General features: G+C 48.5%; 1 protein-coding gene across 4 annotated transcripts in view; it reads left to right on the top strand.

Annotated features, from left to right (window-relative positions):
• Positions 1-21,135, top strand: part of JCAD (junctional cadherin 5 associated) — an 81,089-nt gene that overhangs the window by 43,300 nt on the left and 16,654 nt on the right. For 2 of the 4 annotated variants that reach the window (XM_060659059.3, XM_060659057.3), the window contains one exon: positions 7,996-8,334. In XM_060659059.3, coding sequence (XP_060515042.3) covers positions 8,054-8,334 — 281 coding nt within the window. In that variant the 5' untranslated portion in view covers positions 7,996-8,053. Of the gene's footprint in view, positions 1-5,577; positions 5,682-7,995; positions 8,335-16,074; positions 16,217-21,135 lie in introns of those variants that run through there. The other 2 variants (XM_060659060.3, XM_060659061.3) reach the window with 2 other exon arrangements.

Here is a 21,135-nt window from a genome sequence, read left to right on the forward strand (position 1 = left end):
ATGGCAATCCTATTGTTCATAATAAAGTACATAGAAAGCAGTAAATATCCATGTGTCAGTTAGCAACGTGCTTCATCCTGCTGTTAGGTCTTAGCTATTTACCTCTTGTTTAAACAAAGTACTTTGTTATATATTAATCATAACATTAGACTGAAAAGTTGTCAGTGGAAGAAGTACTTACAGTGAACTGCCAACAACTTGAGGGACTAATTACATCTTAAATATGGAATGTCAGTGAACACAACTGAGAAGTTTTAGGTTTTCTAGAAGAGTAACAATGTCTAATCAAGACCTTTAGAATGCTGTTTTGTAATCTTGTATTAGATTTTTATCAGCAGAACATGTAACCTTAGGCTTCCTGGAAACAGGTTAAGAAACTCTGTAGCAGATAAGACCCATGTGCCATATACTAGACCCTTAGAACCTTATGTAATTTATTGCTCATTTATTTTTTTCTTCAGTGTTTCTTTTCATTGAGACTGCCAAATACGTAATATATTTTCAAAGATACATTTTCCTAATCCTACCTAAGAAACTGTTCTTAATTGTTTTTCTTTCTATCTGTCCATCTATCCATCTATCTATCAATCAAGTAAACCCTACCCCTAACGTGGGGCCCGAACTCAACAAGCCCAGGATCAAGAGTCACATGCTCTACTGACTGAGCCAGCCAGGCACCCCTAAGTTTTTTTTTCTGATGGTGAGATCATATTAAGTTAAAGTACACGAAAGTGTCAGCATATGGCCCTTTTTTCCTTGAAAACGGCGTTACTTCATATGGCTCTACCAAATGCATTTCGTGACAGGTCACTGTAAAATACAGTAAAATATAAATAAGAACATTAAAAAAGAAAAGCAAACCAGAATAAAACACCACTGTTGACATTTTGATATGTTTCCTTTTGGTGATTTTTCTCCTGTGTGTGTGTGTGTGTGTGTGTGTGTGTGTGTGTGTGTGTGTGTGTGTGTGTGAAATTGCTGTTGCACTGAATGTAGGGTTTGTATCCTGTTTTTCTGTTTAACGTGGTACCATGAGCATTTCCCTGTGCCATTGTATATCTGAAAACATAATTTTATACATGTGTGTACATATTCTAGTCTACTGTGTGGATGCATCAGGGTTTTGTTTTGTTTCTTTAACCGTATCTCAAGTGGACATTTATTTGGTCTAATTTTTTTGTCATCATAATTGAAACTTGGGTAAGTCTCTTTATAGAAGACTTTGTGGGTATCTCTGATTATTTCATTAGGATGGATCCCAGGAAATGAGATTATTAGAGTTTCAGGTTTTTGAAGATTTTATAACATATGACTTTTAAGAAAGGAAATACCCATTTACACACAGATACTTCCCCCCTCCCCATTCATATGCCCACACAAATAGGAGAACCCTTACAGCTTACCATGCCCTTACCAACAAATACTGCCTTCTGGAAACTTCGATAATTTGACCAGTGAATAATGGCATTTGGGTTTAATTTACGTATCTTTGATTACTGGTGAGAGTGATCATTTGTTTTACATTAAAAAAAAATTTTTTTACATTTATTTATTTTTGATAGAGACAGAGCACAAGTGGGGGAGGGGCAGAGAGAGGGAGAAGGAGACACAGAATCCAAAGCAGGCTCCAGGCTCCGAGCTGTCAGCACAGAGCCCGACGCAGGGCTCGAACTCACAAGCCGTGAGATCATGACCTGAGCCGAAGTCGGACACTTAACCGACTGAGCCACCCAGGTGTCCCAATTTGTTTTACATTTTTAATTGGGTATTTGTCTTTTTCCTTTATTTTCAGTTCATGTTCTAGGCAAATTTTAAAAGGAAGAAGAGTTTTGGTTGATCTAATGAGCTTATTAATAGTTTTATTTCATTGTCGTGGGGAGCCTTACAACTGTAAATACGAGAACAAAAACTATTTTTATTTTTAAGGCTGTAGAGGGAGGAGGAATTGGTACCTGTTATGAAATAACATCCATTTGCCAACGTCTACCCTGGTGATGAGCCCCTAGTCGACATACTACAACCTAGACCATTGCATCTGCAAGGGAGGGTGTTGGCTGGCCTTGTGTCTTTATGTTCTTTAGTACAGCCCAGTGCCTAGCACATTCAGTGTAAAACAAGTGTCCTGACCAACCTAAGTTGGAATAAGAGTGCAACACCTGCCCTCCGGGACCCCTGGGTGGAGAGTTGCTGGATGGTGTACTCCATGGCCTCAGCCCCCACCCTCTCCTCTTCCTCTTCTTCGTATGTGACCATTTTGCTCAGCTCTCTTGGTTGGCCTCTATGGGTGCTAATGGGGCCAAGGTCAGAGGTTCTGTCTTCGTATGACCTATTTAGCTTTGTTCCGTGTCATGGCCACAAGCTGTACCCTTTTTACTGTGGCCAGCTGACTTAGAAACACATGCTGTTCATCACAAGGGTGAATAAGCTAGAGAGACAGACAGATTTCTAGAACGAGAAGGACCCCGAAGAACCTTCAGAGAAGACTGAAGCCCAAAGATGTTCCCTTCTTTTGTGCAGTGTCTCAGGCTCAATTCAACACAACAGATACATATTGAACAACGTGGAGAAACAGAAATTCATCCCTACAATGAAGGGGTGGACAGCTCTCTGCTTAAATGCTAATGGCTAATATTGAATAGAACTTCGAAATCTACCACAAAATAAGATTACTTTAAGTGGTCTCGTTCCGGTTTTTTGGACAGGACAAATAAAATGATGAAAATCCACTCAAAAATGATTTGGAGAAAAAAATGTATGGGACTGGGTTGGTTAAATTACAATCAAATTACCTGTCATCTTCTCCAACCGACACTTATTTCTGATTTCCACATTTCTCTTAAATGACCATTATCTTAGTCGCCAAGTAAGACATTACACTTGTTTTCTTGAAAATGACTTGTATTATTCCTTTTCCCCCATCTCCTCTGCTACCAGCCTTGCACATTACAAGAGAAGAGACATAACTGCTCGTCTGCACGTCTGTGTTCTAGCCACTTTAGTTGTCCACTTTCCCACCATACTGATTGTCAGGCACACTTTCCCCTGCTCGCCCAGACGCTTTTGTGGTTTCCCCTTGCCCAGATGAAGCCCAGATTCTATCAGTGTTGTAGATAAGAGTGACTATTTCTAGATCGATAGTTTTTCTTTTAGAATGTAGGTGGCTTTTTTTTCTTGGAGGTCACTCACTCCTCTCCCATTTACCATAGCTGTAGTTTGTCTGCTTCTCCAGTTCACATAACAGGTTTCACGATAGCTCTGTAGGAGCCTGAATCCAAAAATGACCAAAGAGGGCTACTGAAGGTCACAGAGCAATGACGTGATCTATGTGTGAATGAGTCCTATCACTGGGCATTGAAAATTAATACAAACACTGCCATCAAAACCTTACAGTCAAGTGAGGCATCAGGCCTTGCGGCTGTGTGTGCGTATGTACGTATGTGTGTGTGCCCTGGTGTGTATTGGGAAAGAATCCTGTAGAAGAGCCACCTTAACCCAAGAGAAGAAAGGAGATTTTTTTTTCCTTTTAAGTATAGTTTTGCACCTAAAAACTTGTTTTTAATGTTTATTTATTTTTGACAGAGCGTGAGTGGGGGAGGGGCAGACAGAGGGAGACAGAAAATCGGAAACAGGCTCCAGGCTCCGATCTGTCAGCCCAGAGCCCAACGTGGGGCTCGAACTCACAGACCGTGAGGTCATGGCCTGAGCCGAAGTCGGACGCCCAACCGACTGAGCCACCCAGGCGCCCCTAGTTTTGCACTTTAATGTCACCGTGCCTTTCATTTTTCCTTGTTTATATTTAGGCAGTATTTGGTAAATTAGGAAACTTCTATTGTCATCAAGGAAGGAAATTTAGATGGGTAAGCCTAAAATAGTAGTGAGGGTTTTGCAGCTAGACAGACCTGTGTTTGAACCTCCGATCTGCGCTTACAGGCTCAGGCCCTCAGCCTCAGTGTTCTTGTCTACAAAATGGAGACATCCGTAGCTACCTTAGGAAGTTTGCTGGGAGCATAAAATGAAATAAAATGTGCTTTCTCTCTGAACATGTTTGTTCTTATGTTAAATGTTTCATCTGTGTGAATGGTATTTAGATATTCACAGAATGAAAAAAAATAAATACTTAGAGTGAGCTCATTTGTCTCTTGTGTCCTGGTCCAGCTCGTGCTAAAAGTCCCCTCCTTCCCTGAGATCCTATCCAGGCACCTTCACTGTCCTGATCCCTCTTCCTAGATGAACAAGGTAACGAACCAAAGTAGGGAAGGAAAACATTTCTTAAATGAACTGGCTGGACAATCATACTTACAGGGTGATCTTACAGTACAGATCTACCTTGAGGTGGATTTCAGTCTTCCTTCCAGAAGCTTCCTTGACCCCTTGAGACTGGGTCAGGGTCCCTTCTGCCTATTTTCCTGCTGTCTGTACAGCAGGATAGTAGGATTCTCAAGGGCAAAGTATGTGTCTTATTCATTATACTTTGAGTGTCTGGTGGTTTCTAAGCACTCAGGAATTGTGCTTCAATGTTTTGGGCTCTCCAAAGTACCACTTACTCTTCTAAGTGACTTGGATGGAGATCGAAATATCCATTCCCAAAAGATGAGATATGTGGGTGATATAAAGCAGGTTTGACCTTGGAAATCAAAAGTCAGATCCCAAGGGATACAAGAGGAATTAGGAAATGGTCTAAACTTCATGGCGAAAATTAACAACTAATATGAAGTCTTTCCATAAGGCAAGTAGTAACCCTTCAGAGACAAACTAGAACCACGGTAGCATGATAAATCCACAATCTTGGATTTACGTGGTGATTTATGCTTTTATATATCTTTATTTGGTCCTCAAACAGTCTAGTGGCACGGGCAGATGGGAGCATTGCCATTTCGCAGATCAGGAAACTGAGGTTTGGTATAGTTAGTGACTTATTCCAGGGGTCATAGCTGGGGCTGGGTGCCAGCGGCATTAGCACTAGGATTAAAAGGATCACCCCTGATACTTTGTTACTTGAGCCATACCCATACCTTTCGAAGTTGTTAAATCCAATGCTATAATAATTTACATTTATGGCAAATTTTGCTGTGTATTTGTAGTTACAGCCACCCTGTGAGTCGGTGGGTGGGTGATCAGTTAAATACTGTTGATTTAGAATGCTGGGATCTCAGGATCAGAAAGAGACTTTAAAAGGGACAGCTTTTTGTCCAGTTCATTGGATGCCTGTCTCCTCAGCAAGCCAGCTCCTCTAACGGTGGCCGCTGTGATTGATGTGTGATGGGGCGCTTGCTACCTCTTGAGGCAGCCCATTCCGTCTTAAGTAGATGAGGATGCTAAAGACAGTAAGCAGACGGTGAGAGGGATTGGAAAACCCATGTGACTGTTCCCAGATCTGTCTCAGGTGGTGTTTAGCATGGGTGGAAATGAGGTGGAGGCCCAGGGGAAGAGTTGGGATCAGAAGGTGAAGAGTGTCAGCCCAAGGAGAGAAGTCCTCAGGGATCGGGTGGTGGCTGGGACGGCCCATTTGGGTTGTGGGGCTTGCGGGTATGCCCATTCCTCTTTGTTCTCCCGCACGGCTCTAGGCCCGGTGTCCTGAAGCTGGCGTGCTTTGTAATCCCGCTCCGCAGAGGCACCTGGCCTCCGTGAGGCAACACAAGTCCGGAGTTCCCAATAACCAGTATGCTTTTGACCTCACACCTGTAAGTTCGAGTTATGGCTCTTACCTTTTGGATCTTTTTTGAAAGAGGTTTATGGGTCGGCCTGGGTCGTCATGCCACTTGAGGGTTTGTTAAACACAATGTCCACGTCCGCGGACGTGGCCATACCAGACCAACCAGACCATCTCCTTGCCCAGTAAGAAGAGGGGCCGCGTGTGTGTTTGGTGAGGGCCCTCTCTCCTTGCGCACTGGCAGGGGGCTGTGCCGTGGGCGCTGCCTGCCCCCCTGTGTCCTGCATGGTACATGGCTTTTAAAGAGCCTGACACGGTAAGAGAAACTGAGTGTAATAAGACCTACATTCCAGGGCTTACTGTGGTGCCGACTGTATGAGTGACATGAAGCCAGTCAGTGGGGGGGGCCCGATCTATGGGGGCCCTCCCTGATCTAAATGCTACAATGAGATAATTGCACCCCAGATCTATTTTATATACCAATTCCCTCTCTCATACACACGCACATGCAGTTTATCTAGTGAACTCCTAATCATTCTTCAAAACCCAGCTCAAATGTCCCTTTCTCCTTTTGTGCATTCCTTCCACAGTTATTTATTGAGAGCAGGCTATGTGCTAGATGCCGGGGGTATAGCACCGCACAGAACAGGGATTCGCCTTCGTGGCCTTGCCTCTGTGTTCCCGTAGCCCTCCCTGTGTTTGTAATGGGATCACTTTCCCCTGTGGACCGTAGTCCAGTGACTTGCAGTGGAATCCAAGAACACATGCTCGCCTCTCTGGTCCTTCCATTCCTGTGAACGGCCCAAGTGGTACGACCCCTGCGAGCCGTGCAGCAGGAGCGTCAGGAATGGCTTCTGCTACAGTAACCGCCAGGGCCTGTCAGCCTTCCATAAGATGTGGGGGCCTCGTGGGAAGTGATCGACTTCCCGAGTTCGATGCTCTCTGCGCTGATGGCCGGGACTTTTCTGCCACCGTAACGGAGCATGTGGTGAAGAGCGAGGACGCGCCCGGTCAGCAGAATTGTGGGATGGGCCCCCGTAAGAATTCCCCCGACAGGAAGCACATGTGTCTCCCTTTCACCTGCACACAGGCCGGCAGGCATTTCCTGGCCATTGTTCGCGGGGGCTGCCACGGCGCCGTTTCCGTCCACCAGAGAAGTGGGGCCGGCTCTGGCCTAGCTCTTGCAGGCCTGGCCCGCGGCCCAACCTCCGGGGACGCAGGGCTGCTCCCCACTAGCCGGAAGCCACGGGAAAGAAGATTCCCCTGGGTAAAAATAAACACGGCCCCACCTGTTTTACACCTGTGCTCACAGGTAGGTTCCTTCTGTTCCGTGGTCCTGCTGCCCTGGGCCGGTTGACTTGGGGAAGTTGCCCAAGTGGAATTCATCTACCACGGTGGGATTGGGCAGTGGCTCCAGAAGGAAAAGCTGCCCCAGGATTTGTTGGCGAGAAATCTGAGTCTTAAAAATTTCACGTCACAGGGGCGCCTGGGTGGCTCAGTCGGTGAAGTGCCCGACTTGGGCTCAGGTCATGATCTCGCAGTCCGTGAGTTCGAGCCCCGCGTCGGGCTCAGAGCCTGGAGCCTGCTTTGGATTTGGTGTCTCCCTCTTTCTCTCTACCCCTTCCCCGCTCATGCTCTCTCTCTCTCTCTCTCTCTCTCTCAAAAATAAACAAACATAAAAAAAATTAAAAACAATTTCACGTTGGAAGGGAGAAGTTGGGGATTGTGGAGCGTGCTGGGTGTGCGTGCTTGGCCAGCCGGGCCCGTGGTCTCTCACGATGCGCCCAGAGACCTGGGCTCTGCTCGCAGCAGCCCGGTGTGGCCGCCCCCCAGAGCGCCAGGGTGGATCACAGCTCCGTGCTGATTAGAGATCCGGCTCTGCCCTTTGAGAGCAAAAGGTATGGCTGCAAGATGACAAGTATAATAAGGTAAAGCCGGACACTGGCAGTTTCTCATTTTAGAAACTCAACGAGGTAATTGCAGCTTCCGCATCTGTATTTATTTTGCCTTCACTGCTCGTGCCCATTGTTTTTGGATGCCCGGGGCAAGGGAATGGTGGACACTGTTAATCATTTCATTGCTTCAACGCTAGTCCAGACTCTTCTGCAAGAGGCAGCCGGCACAGGGTGGGGTCCCCAGGTTTCCCGCCTCATCCTGCAGAGCCCGTGCCACGTGCACCATCCCCAGTGAGTTAGACGGGGCAGAATTTTAGGGGGAGCGGTCCCCATTCCTTCACGTTCCCAGCCAGGGACGAGTTTGGTGGGAGCGAGGGGAGGAGGACGTGTCAGCTGCAGCTCCGGGGAGAGTCGGACACCCCTCACGAACCCTCTCTGTTGTCCCTTCAGGGTGGGTCCTGCCAACGCGACGGTCCCGGCGGCCGAGCTCCCATGAAGCCAGCGCATTATGTACAGCGTAGAGGACCTCCTGATTTCTCATGGATACAAGCTGTCAAGAGGCATCCCGGCGCCACACGACGGTGACCGCGAGGGCCGCCGGCACGCCAGGCCCCGCGCGCGAGCTGGCCAGGGCCTGCTGAATGGGTGCGAGGATGGCCCCGCGGGTCCCCCCCCCAGTAAGCCGTCCCCAGGGAAGGGCCACGTGAGCGCCTCGGAAGACAGCCACCACCTGCGGAGAGCCCTCGGGGAGCCCCAGAGCGCTTCTGCTTCTAGAGCTCGTGAGGCGGGGTAAGCTCCCACAAGAGCCCGCCGTTTTCTTTTGTCTCGGGGACTTGGCGGCAGGTGTGCAAGACTGATCCTTCAGAGAGAGGTGGGGAAGGGTGAGAGACAGGGGCGCTTCGTTCCATGGGCCGGGGGGAGGGGGGTGCAGGGTTCGCCGCACTGAGCACAGGTCCTGGCCACGGGAGGCCTTCGATGAACAGTGGTCAGCAGGTGAATTCTGTCATGGGAAACCCATGGCATTTTAATACCCACCCTCTGTTTTCCCTTAGAATCTCCTCACATTGCCTTCGCTAGGAATCGTTTAAAAACCCTGGAGAAGCTAGTTTCTGTCAGGCACACATTCCTAGTGCATCAGGCTTCCTTAGTAATTAACATGTTTCAATATTGCGTACGTTACAGAGTTGGAAGAGGTGTATGTCCCCCTCCGTGTGTGAAGAAGAAAACCTTTCTTCTTGTACATTTGTGTAATTTCGTTGCCTTCCAACCCATCTTTCCCTTGCACACACTGGCCCTAATGTGGGTGTCCCATCTGAATACAGCTGCAATCTGTGGGTGTTTTCCTACAACAAAGAAGAGGGCGGGTTGGCTGGGGGGCTGGGGGGGGAGTAAAAAAGAGGGAATTTGGGCGGCTTGCCACAGAGCCACATGAGAGGGGAGCCCTGTAGCCCTCATGCACACGGTTTCCACCTAGAGGAGACCCTTGTCATCACTTCATAAAAGTGCGTTTGTCTCCAGGGCTGCGTTAGGACCAGGCTCAGACTGGAGGAGGAGGGTTCTGCCTCTGTAGAGCAGATTATGTAATTGTGCATAACCGGCAAGAAAGGGACCAAAGCAACCAGTGGAAGCAGAGGCCTATCTTCAAGGGAAACAAACACACAAAAAGCCAAGCAAACTTAAAAGGGGAGTGAGTTCAGTCTAGAGGGAAAGAAGCAGGCTTCCATGGTGAAAACTCACCTTTCCCAGAGAGGATTTTCCATGTTGGTTGACAGCTTTCAGGTGAGGAAGGGAGAGGGTTCATTCTTAAAATTTAGAGCGTTCAGCCCCATCATCGAGTAAAAGCAAAGGTGATTGCCTGCCACGTGCGTGGTGCAGTGAAAGCAGGCTTATGTTGCCACATCAGAACGATTTCTCTGGCAAGGGTTAGTGGCCAGGTTCAGGACGACACCCACAATGGAAAGGGACGTAAAACTGCTTTTATTTAACCTTGCCCTTCAGACTCACACGTGTGTCCACTACTGTCTTGGGCCTAAGTCTCTTTTTGGCCACGTTCCCTGAAAAACATGCCCGCCCTGGATTTTGGAAGAGGCTGCTTTCGGATGAGTTGGCTGAGAATTAGAGAATTAGTGTAATTAGCACTACACAAACTTGTGCTGGACTTTGTCCTGCCCTCTGTTGCTTCTAGCTCTGTGCTGAGTATATCTGTACCTTCCACCTTGGATTTTGGGGCCCTGAGGCTGTACCTTGTCTCCCCTTCTTGTGTGTTTCTTACAGAGTTTGTTATGGTTGCTGGATACACAGTGTGTTTAATATGTGCTCGTGGATTCAGTTCTTTCTTCCACTGTTGAGGGGCAGAAGTCCTCAACTTGTAGTGAGGTAAAGACTGGGGCAGTGGAATCCCTACAGATGGCCCTTGGAGGCTGTGTGGGGGCTCCCTCAATCTCAGAGGGCTGGATCAGAGATCAGAGTTGGGTCCCACAGTGGGGGGCAAGTAAAATCCCCTCTAGAATGCTGTGTGGGCCATGTGGCCCCCACGCTCGTCTACAACTTGCTCAGGACTTTCTAGCCCCTTTGTGCTAACAGGTTTTTGGGGACCCCAGGCACTCACAGCCCAGCCCCTAGGTAGGTAGGCATAATCGGATCTGTAGGCAGTCTTTCTTTCTGTCATGAAAAGTGCTCAGCTCAGTGGCTTCGTGTGGCACTGGGATGTCTTCATACAGACGACCGTGTTCTCGGCAGATCTGGCCATGTCCCCCCAGTTCTGAGGGGGGCTGATTACCTTCTGAGATGTATCTTAGCTGTCAGACTGAAGGTTGCCTTGTAGGGTAAAAACAGAAGATGCATACGTGTTCGCAGAAATCCATGCCAGTGCCCAAAGCCTCCGAGACCAGCTGCAAGCCTTCCTGGGTTGAACTGAAAAGATGTTTTCTTTCTTTAGTAGCTTATAGAGACCTGAGAACAGGAGGCAAACAGAAAAGCAAACAGAAAGGTAGGCAGGAGAATGCGTTTTCAGGAGAAAAAAAAAAAGTGCCTTGAGAGGAAATAAAGAGGTGCTAATCGTTAAAGCCTGAAAACTGAAGAAAAAGCAAACCCAACAATACTTTGGCTTCTGTGAACTCTGAATCTGGATGAGCAAATGGTGCTTTGCCAAATGCTAGCCTCCAGGCTGCCGACCAGGGCAGCTGTGGTCCTGCTGCGTGCCCGTCCCACACGGCGACTCTTCTGGGCTGGGCTCCAGGTCTGGAGGGGCAGGGGGGCCCGGGAAGGGCAGGTGGGGCCCCCAACTCCACGCCATCAGGGTGGCTGGGAAGCATCACGAGGGTACCCTCTTGCACTCTCTTAGGAGGGTTGAGGTTTGCCTTAGAGAGTATCCCCCCCACCCCAGGCCAGTCCTCAGGGCCTCGTGGACTTCCCAGAGAAGGCGGTGGTCAAAGTGGTTTCCAAGGCCATGGGGGCCAAAAGAAGCCTGGTTTGTTTTATTCTATTAGGAGAGCACGTTAGCAGAGTCATATTTTATAGCCAAAGGACATGAAGCCCAGAGGTCCTCGGTGACTCTGTAAGGGCCACTCGGAAGGAAGCCTGGCTTGGGCCCCAGGCTCCAGGCTGCCAGGCAGGCCACTCCATAGCGGTGCTATGCTGCTCCATAGCGGTGTCGGGCCCGGATCAGCTCTCCCTGGGTGGGGCCTGTCCCTGCTTGAGAGGGGCCTGCATTTCTCCAAGCTCCTTTCACAGCTGCCTTGTGGCGGACTGTCCTCTCTCACTTCCTTGTCCTCCGCCCTCTCTACGGGCACGAGGGGATGTGCGGTGGCTCCCAGGGCACAGCTGTGTCCCTTTCCTGTCTGGGGAGCTGCCTAAGGAATGCATCCTGTCGTGTCGTATCTAATCTAATCTAATCTAATCTAATCTAATCTAATCACCTAGATCAGATACGTGTGCACAACGTGGCTTCTCTCTGTGATATTGTCTGTCATCTGGGGTGTGGCTTAAACATCAAGGCTGCCTTGGGAGCATGATGGCGCTTCTTCCTTTCCCTCGCGAATTAACATCATCTTACAACAGAGTTTCTTATGTAAGGGCTGGTTATATCCAGTAAAATGAAGAAAAAAGAAAAAAAGAAAAACCACAAGTATGGAGCCTTGACTAGATTTCCAAACATGCAGGATGCATGTTTCCCAACCTGGCCGAAGAGGCTGTGCTTTGAGCTTGCACTGTTACCGTATCAAGTGACACGGAGATCCCGACACGGGCAGAGCATGACAGTTGTGTCATGTGGGGAGCTGAAGGAGCCGCTGGCTTGCTGAGAAGCTCTTGTACTCAGGTGGTGCAGATGGGCCCTAGAGTCACTTCCTGCTGGTACACACGTATCCGAATTAGTGAGGAGAGAGCTCCCTTCCAAAGCTACGTGCAGGGTGTTGCACTGGGTCCTTGACCCCCTTCGCCTGCAGCGTCACCCCCCATCTCCGTATGGCCCTGCAGGCCTCCTTCTCCACGCCTGACCTGCCTGCCCTGCCTGCCCTATGCCTTCTCGTGCTTTCAGGGTGCCAAGCACGCAGGGCCACCGTGTGTTCCCCGGCACTAAGCCCTGCCTAGAAGCACCTGGGGCCCTCCTCCCACTCCCCTTGGAAGCCCCACCCATCAGTTTGGTGGCTTCTTCAGCTCTCCCAGTCGGAATGACTGGCTCCCTCGTGCCCCTCCAGGGTTGCCACCAGCTTCCTGAAAGCTGACCCCATTTCTGATTCACCTCTGGTTTTGCTAAAGCCTATTAAGGAATTTTGCACTTATTAAAACACTCAGAAAAACTTCTTTTGATAAATTGGATGAAACCTAGTGCTTTTCATGCCAAGGCAGTTGTGGAAGTGCTGAGCATTTCGGAACATTGGGATAAAGCGGGATGGGAAACGGAGGAGGTTTTTCCAGCGGGAGGACCTGTGTGAGGCTGGGGGTAGGGAGGAAGGTTCCACTGTGACAGGGAGGGGCGCTGGCTTTCCGCGCCGGGCAGCTGAGGTAGCAGTTTTGATGGCTTTGTCCACATGCCAGCTCCTGGGGGATGAACAGGGAGGGAGGGAGAAGGAAATGCGAGTCACAGACTCGGCCAAACTCCCACTAGGCCGAACGGCCTCGGTGGTAAAATTCCCCTCCTTTGTAGATTCTGTGGGTGCAAGAATCTACAATCTAGCCCACTTGAGTGAGACGGGGCAAGTCTTCGTGAGGCCGTACTGGGGCGGCTCGGGGCCCACTGCAGGGAGGAAATGGAGCCTGGCTGGGCCTCGCCGAAGTGGGAATGAGAAAACTAGGAGCCAAGGCTGGTAGTCAGGTGACATCTCTCAGGGTTGTGAGTTGTTCCCCTGGGGGGCGCTTTCACGCTGGGTCCCACCTTGTCTCCTGTCTCTGCATCTCCCCGCGCTTCTGCTCCCTCCTTTGCAGACCGGCCTCTTCCCTTCGCTGACGGTCCCTGCTTTCCAGTAACTGGCTCACAGTGACTTTTGTTCCGCTCTTGCCTCTATGTGACGGTTTAGCTCCAGACGGCCCTGGTGACTGCCACCCATGCCTCTTACGTTTTTGAGACAAGGAATCATTAGTTGGGCTTTGGCCTTGGTTGGCACATCTCAGCCCTGTCCCATCAATGGGGACAGGGAGCAGGGGCTGATTAGGGGAAGGCAGGGTGGACGGGGAGGAGGGGATGACCAGATGTGGATGTCTGACCTTTACCTGCCCTCGATGAAGGGGCTACGGATGAGGGAGGTGAGTGCTGACCGTGTACCCCAAACCTGTTCTCTCTTCACAGGCCATTCATTTAGTAACTCTAGAGATTTGGCATTTCCCCCTTCAGTCGGGTACTCCAGAGACCTTCCCCTGATGCTAAACCACTCCTGAGTGGTCTCAGTTGGCAGATTGTGACGATGGAGATGCCGCAGGCTTTGCACAGACGTCACTCCCGTGGTGCAGGAAGAACCTCACAGGCAGCCTCAGGTGTCCCTGCAGGACTGATAGGTTCATAGCTGGAAAACCAGGAATGTCCTAAAACTGCACAGACAGTCAGCGTTCCACTTATCAAATGACTTGGTGCCAGATTTTTCTTGTATCCTAATTTTTGCCGTCTAACCAACGACAGATACTTCTCGAGCGCATCCTATGTGGCATCTCTGTCCTCCCTCTGGCGATATAGAAAGGATGCTTCTGGAAGCTTACGTTTACATCCGTGTTCAGAGACCATAAAGAGAAGTATTCTCTAGTCCGTCAGTTTGCACGCACTTTAGCTATTTGTGCACCTACTGTGTTGTTCCAAGCCTCGCTTGCCAACACACACACACACACGCGTGTGCACACCCGGGCACAGACACGCGCACGCACGCCCGCACCTGCCAAGATTAAGGAGAGAATAGAGGAAGTGGGCACGGGAGAAAAGCTAGCCGTTATCTATACGTGGAGGAAACTGCGTGCTTAAAATGTAAGTAGCCATAATTGAATAATACTTAGCTACCTTTAAAATATATAAAAGACTGTTATCAGGCATTCACGGTTTCCTTACTGTGTTTCCTCTGAGAGACTATAATCAGAGGAAGCTGTAAAATAACTTAACGTAGCAGAAGTTTGGATCTGAAAGTCATACCATAATAGGTTCTTCTCTGCTCGGCCCCAGGAATTCTGATAAAGATGTTTGTCAGTTAACCCTGAGAATAACTTGTAATTCTCTCTTGTCATCAGCGGCAGTCATAACCGTGTAGAGACATAGCAATCTAGAAGAGCCTCTGATGTGGCGGTCGGGGGCCTCATCTCGGGAGGTTTATATTTGATTAGCAAACGTCCGTTCTAGATGGTGCTCCTGGGTATGGCAAACAGTCACTTTTCAGAGGCTTTCTAAGCTGCTGTCCAATCATATCCTGCTTATAATGGTTTCCCAAGAAGGAATGCTTCAAGTTTAACGTCTGTTTCTATATCTCTCTTTGTCTTTATGAAATTACATTTCCACAAACGTTATTTGTCTTTTAGCTGCTTGCTTCGCATTCTAATTATTAGGTGTTGTTGTTTTGACCTCTTCACAGAGAAAAGTGCCAGCTGTTTGAGTTGGTGAGCTCATGAACACACGTGAAGAGGCAGACCCCTGGTTTTTCCCATGGTCTTTTCAAGAACAAACCCTTCTTCTGGGGTGCTTTGTTCTTGTCGTTAGGCAGTGCAACCTTTCGGAAGTGCCTGGAGCCGGCCCCCTCTCCTGCAAACACTCTCAGGGTGCTTTCCCGTCCGCAGTTCTTCCCAATAAAAAGCAGGAGAGGAGACCTGTGGAAGAACAGAGACGAGGCTGAGGAGGTGCCTCTAGAAGAAATGGGAAGGCTCCAGAAGCACAGTCTAGAACTTCATTTGTCTTCGTAGCTGGGCCTCCATCGAGAGAATTGTGAGTTGCGTTTCTTCGTCAGGTGGAGAACTGGGTTCGTAAGGAAGCCAGGACGTTTCCAAGTGAGAGGCTCTGGATGGGAAGGATGTGAAAGCTGGGTCCAAGAAAGCACTGCAGTTGGGTCTTCGGTTCTGGTTCACTTTGTTTCAGAGATGATGATGCCTCTGAGTTCTTGGCGAAGAACAAAGAGCCTTAGACCAGAGTCTAGCTGAGGTACTGACACGTAGTTGATGTACATGACTGTGGGATCAGTGTCCTTATCTGTCTACACAGAGAGCCGACTGCTTCCTCCTAGCTCCTTCTGGCTCCGGTTTACCTTCCTTGGTGGCTGCCTCCCTCACTCTTCACTGTCGTCAGCTTCGCTTCTGAGGCACAGAGTGCTCCATAGACCCCCACGTGAGCGTGGGGGTGCCGACAGACTCATGAAAGGGAAGTGAGGAACTCGGAGTGGTTTGTTTCGTTTCATTGTCGATGGCGGCAGTGTGTGGATTGCGCTAGTGAAGACATTTTACCTTGGTGAAAGAGTATCCCTGTTCAAGAGAAAATAGGAAAATACTGAGACGGTCTGCTTCACCTATTGGAGTTATGTGCAAAAAAAGGGATCAGAGCTTGCTCTTCCTGCTTTGTTGTAATAAACTAAATATTGGTTTTGTTCGACATCATCATTGTGGAAACGGGTGTAGCTTCTTCCTTAGAGACCAGCCATCACCGGAGGGGCAGAGTCTTGTTATGACAGTCAGCTATATCATTATTTCCTGTTATTGTGAAGGCCCATTGATTACAACTTCAAAAAAGACAATACGGGCCGAAAATAATCATCACATAAGACAAACACTCAGTTCTTTCTCTCTTTCCTTTGTGCCCCTTACCTCCTTCCTTGATGTGAGGAAAAGAATTTCAAAATTATCTACTCTGCTGAGAATTTATTTTAATTGGGTTAATAATAGTAGTGATTGTTTACAAAAAAAAAACCAAGGGCTTATTGTGTGTCAGGCACTCTGCTAAACAGTTTAAATGCATTATCTCATTAAGCCCTCCCAACAAACCCAAAAAGGAAGGAACTACTCCCGTCCCTTGAGTATAAATGAAGAATGAGAGGCAAAAGCCAAGCGAAGTATCTTGCCGAAGGCTCTGATTGGAAAGCCCGCGCCCGGGCCGGGGGCTCACGCTCCCTGGCGGCTTGCCTCACTCTCCCCATTGGCGTACTGAGAAGTCCAAAGCCACTGACGCTCCCGTCAGCCCTGTCGACTCCGAGTAGCCCTCCCTGGGGGGCAGGCACAGGTACACTGGGCTCCCTCTGGCCTGACTGCAGGCCCCATCTCTTTCCCCTCTGCTCCGCCTAAGCCCTGTCTTCCGGAAGCTCAGACATTCATCAGAAGGTGACTAGGAACCAGCAGTAAATGCAGCCTACGATTCTTGTTGAGATTGAATTTTTGCTAAATAGTGATATGCGTCCATAGTGTTTTCAGAACAGCCTCGTCTTTCCTGACTGATCTTTACGGTAACCTTCGTAGGTTAGGCTTAATCTTCTCCTGACTCCTATTTCCCCTTTCCAAAATTACCTTTTTATTACCCTGTGTCAGAGGGTTACTTACCCAGTATAGTGTATCGAATATACCAAGGCACACTGAAAAATAAAATTCCAGGTTTCCGGGCCCGGAGAGCATTAAGAGCAAATTCTGTAGCAGCAGATGGCTGACCCGCTCACGGAAACATGGCAAACATCTCACATGGGGCTGGTGAATATGAGTCACTCTGAAGAGATGCCCCAATGCCTCTGCCAATCTCCAAAGAGAAGAGCTTCTCCCTTGAGGAGTATGAGGCTCCTTAAATGACCCGTTCCACCTTTATGCTCAGACTGTGCATCTGGACTAGGGCATGGCTTTTGAAGGAACAGAATTGGCACAGCTGCCCCCTGGTCCAGGACATGCCCACTGGTGTGGGAAGGCGGTCGGCCATACTGGCATCTGCCAGGCCGGCAGGCGGGCTTGCTAACTGGAAGAAATCACTGGACCAGGAGACCACTCGGGTGGAACCTCCCACCCTCCATGCAGACCTCCGAGGGAAGCCCAGTTGGCTGGACTTTGGGGACTGCTCACCGGGAACCAGGTTCGGGATTTTGTTCATGGAGGAGGGAGGGCATCTCTCCCACGCCCTCCGGTATCGACACAGAGCTAGGCTGTAGTGTGCCTGGATGGTAACAAGTTGGTACAGCTGAGGACCGTGGAGTCAGAAGATTATCCTGGAACATGTGAAACCATGGTTGAAAGTCATGTCAGAGGGCAACCTGGTGGTTCGGTTGCTTAAGCGTCCAACTCTTGATTTTGGCTCAGGTCATGATCTCACGGTCTGTGAGTTCGAGCTCCGCATCGGGCACTGTGCTGGCAGCCTGGAGCCTGCTTGGGATTTTCTTTCTTGCTCTCTCTCTGCCCCTCCCCAACTTGTGTGCATGCTCCCTCTCTCTCTCTCTCTCTCAAAATGAATAAATAAACTTACAGAAAGTCATGTCAAATATTGCCATTCTACGTAGGCTTTTACTTTTTTTAAAAGAAGGACAGTATTTTCTGTGGTGGTTGAAAAGGAGTCCTGAGAGCACTAATAGAAATGTCTCCGGAGGTTTTTCATCATTAGCTTTTATTACTTCAGTGAATGGGTTTGCCTGTTTTCCTTTAGACATGTTGTTTTTCACATGTTCACATTTCAGATATGTCCCAAGCAGTTTCTTATCAGTTGTTTCGTTGCTATCATGTCTCTTTTCTGTGATAAGGCATGGAGCTGTTAGCAAGTGTTAACTTCTGTCTCACCTCGGTCCTGTTTTCCCAGGGGCTCTGTATAAAGACCCTGCTTGTCTCGTTGAACTTGTCCACACAATTTATTTGAGCTCTCACATGCCTCTTTGTTTTTCTTATCTTTTTCCCACCCTGTATTAATGTGTTCAGCATGTTTTTGTAAAACGTCCCATTGTTAACTTTTTTAAGATGTAAATTATTAGGTCTCATTTTTTTTAAAAAGACAAATTTGATCTCATCTTATTTCCTCAAAGGTATTAGAAAACATATTCTTGGCCTCGAAGCCATGCGAGGGAGGACACAATTGGGCCAGGAATGGCCATCATGCATGGTAGCCAGTAGATATCCAGGCTGATAACTTGTCCGAGGGAGAAATTTACAAAACTGCCACCATGTGGGGTCCACTCACGCCTGTCAGACTCAGGCTTATACTGGGTACAGAATAGATGTTTGTTAAATAAGGTCTTTAGCACTATATCATATGGCTTAATTTTAAAATAGATTATTTAAGGGGCACCTGGATGGCTCCGTCTGTTAAGCATCCAACTTCAGCTCAGGTCATGATCTTGCAGTCTGTGAGTTTGAGCCCCGCATCGGGCTCTGTGCTGACAGCTCCGAGCCTGGAGCCTGCTTCGGATTCTGTGTCTCCCTCTGTCTCTCTGCCCCCCCCCCCCCCCACCACCAAATAAGCAATTAAAAGAACAGATTATGTAAGATTTCCCAGATGACCTGTGTTTACCTTAAATTGGGATTTTGGTGTATTGTACAAAGGAAGAAAGGTTAATCCAGAATGCTTAGCCATTTGGGTTAGTCAGGGCAGATTTGACAAAGGTTATAGAGTGTAACCTTTTTAGGTGGGCAGGGAAGAAAACAGACTGCATTGCTTGTGTAGGTAGTTAGGGTCTGATGATATTCTTGCCCTATTTATGTCATTTTTTGTTTGTCTTCTGATGGTGCTCATGGCACTTACATAGACAAATAGCACCTCGGGAGTCCAGCTACCTCTTGGCCCTTAAGCACGCCACATGTTTACCGAGAAACCAGAATTTCCATTGGGAAAATGGGCAAAAGCGACACTGTGGATTTTTCCCCTAAAGTCGGTGCCCCGGCGACATGTTTATGGGACTGTAAGGATCATGTGTGAGTGGTGCTGATTAAAACCATTAAAGCCATGTGGTATCCACTCCCCGTCAGCTGAGGAATCAAGGCAGGAGAGGGGATTCTGAAGCAAGGCCTCAGCCACACACGTCAATTATTCGTCTTACTCTCTCTTAATCGGGGCTGTGACAACTGTCACCCCAGAAGTGGTTCATCCCCTAGTGTTTCTCGGCACATCTGTGATGGACGGGCGGTCATGGAGGAGTTCGTAAGGGAAGGGCCCGTGGCCTCTGGGGTTCAGGAGGGGGGTTCCTCGGCTCACCAGGGTGGGGGCAGGAGACGTGCACGCAGGGCTGAGGGTGGTGGCTTCCACGGGAACCATCCTTATGGAACCCGACCCGAGAGGTGTTCTGTTACGCATTCAAAGCCTGAGTGCTCAAAACGTGATTTTGATAACGACAAAAGCCGCCAAGATGTTGACCTTCAGCCACGCCCAGGGTTAACACAGCTGTCACTACGTGTAAGAAGTAAATGCAGAAGCACTTAGGCTGCTCAGTGGCAAATGCTTTACCTCAAATTGATCTGAAATCTTTTCTACTTTTTCAACCCTTTCATTCAGTGGCTCTTAAAAAGTTATCTGGGAGTGGGAGTGGGGGCAGGACTTGAAGAGCAACCCTCACTTACTGAGGCAAGGAAGTCATTCCAAGACACTACTGCTACTACTGTTAATAATGATGGCATGCCTTGGAGATATTTTGGGTTGGGTTATGAATTTTTTGGTTTTCTGATGCATATTAAAGCAACGTGTGTACACCATACTGTAGTCTATTAAGTGTGCAACAGTGTTACGTTTGAAAAAGCAGAGTCTATACCTTAATTTAAAATATTACTAGGGGCACCTGGGTGGATCAGTCGGTTGAGCGTCCAAGTTTTGATTTGGGCTCAGGTCAAGTTCCCACGGTCGTGGGACTGAGCCCCGTGTCAGGCTCTGTGCTGAGCATGGAATCCACTTAAGATTCTCTCTCTTTCCCCCTCTACCCCACTCATGCTCTCTCTCCACAATTAAAAAAAAGCGAAAAAACATATTGCTGAATTGGGGTGCCTGGCTGGCTCTGTCAGTAGAACATACAACTTAAAAAAAATTTTTTTTTTTAATGTTTATTTCTGAGAGAGAGAGAGAAAGAGTGCAAGGGAGGAGGGGCAGAGATATATGGAGACACAGAATCCGAAGCAGGCTCCAGGCTCTGAGCTGTCAGCACAGATCCCAACATGGGGCTCGAACTCATGAACCACGAGATCGTGACCTGAGCCAAAGTCAGATGTCCAACCGACTGAGCCACCCAGGCACCCCAGAACATGTAACTTTTTATCTCAGGGTTGTGAGCTCGAGCCTCATGTTGGGTGTAGAGATTACTTAAAAAAAATAAAATAAAGCATTAAAATATTGCTGAAAATGCTGACTATCATCTGAGCTTTCAGTGAATCGTCCTTTTGCTGGTGGAGGGTCTTGCCTCGAGGTTGATGGCTGCTGACTGATCAGGGCACTGGTTGCTGAAGGCAGGGGTGGCTGTAGTTTCTAGAAATAAGACAACAGTGAAGTTTGCCACATTATTGACTCTTTCTTTCGCAATTGGTCTGTAAGATGCGATACTGTTTGATAGCACTCGACCCACAGTGGAACTTCTTTCACTATTGGACTGAATCTGCCCAGACCCTGCCTCTGCATTATCAGCTGAGTTTATGGCATATTCTCCATGTTTTGCTGTCATTTCAACAGTCTTCACCAGGAGTAGACCCCATCTCAGGAAACCACTTTCTCTACTCATCCATAGGAAGCAACTTCTCATCCATTGAGCTTTGATCACAAGGTGGCAGCAATTCAGCCCCATCTTCAGGCTCCGCTTGTAATTCCAGTTCTCCTGTTGTTTCCAGCCCATCTGCAGGGACTTTCTCCATTCAAGGCTTGAATGCTCAATTTGTAAAAAAAAAAAAAAAAAAAAAACGTAGTATCTGTGAAGCACGATAAAGCGAGGTATGCCTGTGATCGTAATGATGGATGTTTACTATGCATTTACCATCCGTATTTACCATCCTGGCTCCCGCAGAGTGGCAGCCTCCTCCTGTGTGTTGGGAGTGGTCCCCCTTCAGCCAGTCCCCACCGTTGTCCCCTCCAAGGCCTTCTCCTGCTGTCGCCCGGACTCCTCCCTGTTCACACCGTCCTCTCTCTACCACCTGCCGGCTGCAAAGTGGGCTGTGTTGTAGAAGTCCTTTGGAACCACAAATGACACCTAAGCACATGGAAAAAAAAAAGGT

The sequence above is a fragment of the Panthera onca genome, chromosome B4 (assembly GCF_046562875.1).
Source record: "Panthera onca isolate mPanOnc1 chromosome B4, mPanOnc1 haplotype 2, whole genome shotgun sequence".
Taxonomy (NCBI): domain Eukaryota; kingdom Metazoa; phylum Chordata; class Mammalia; order Carnivora; family Felidae; genus Panthera; species Panthera onca.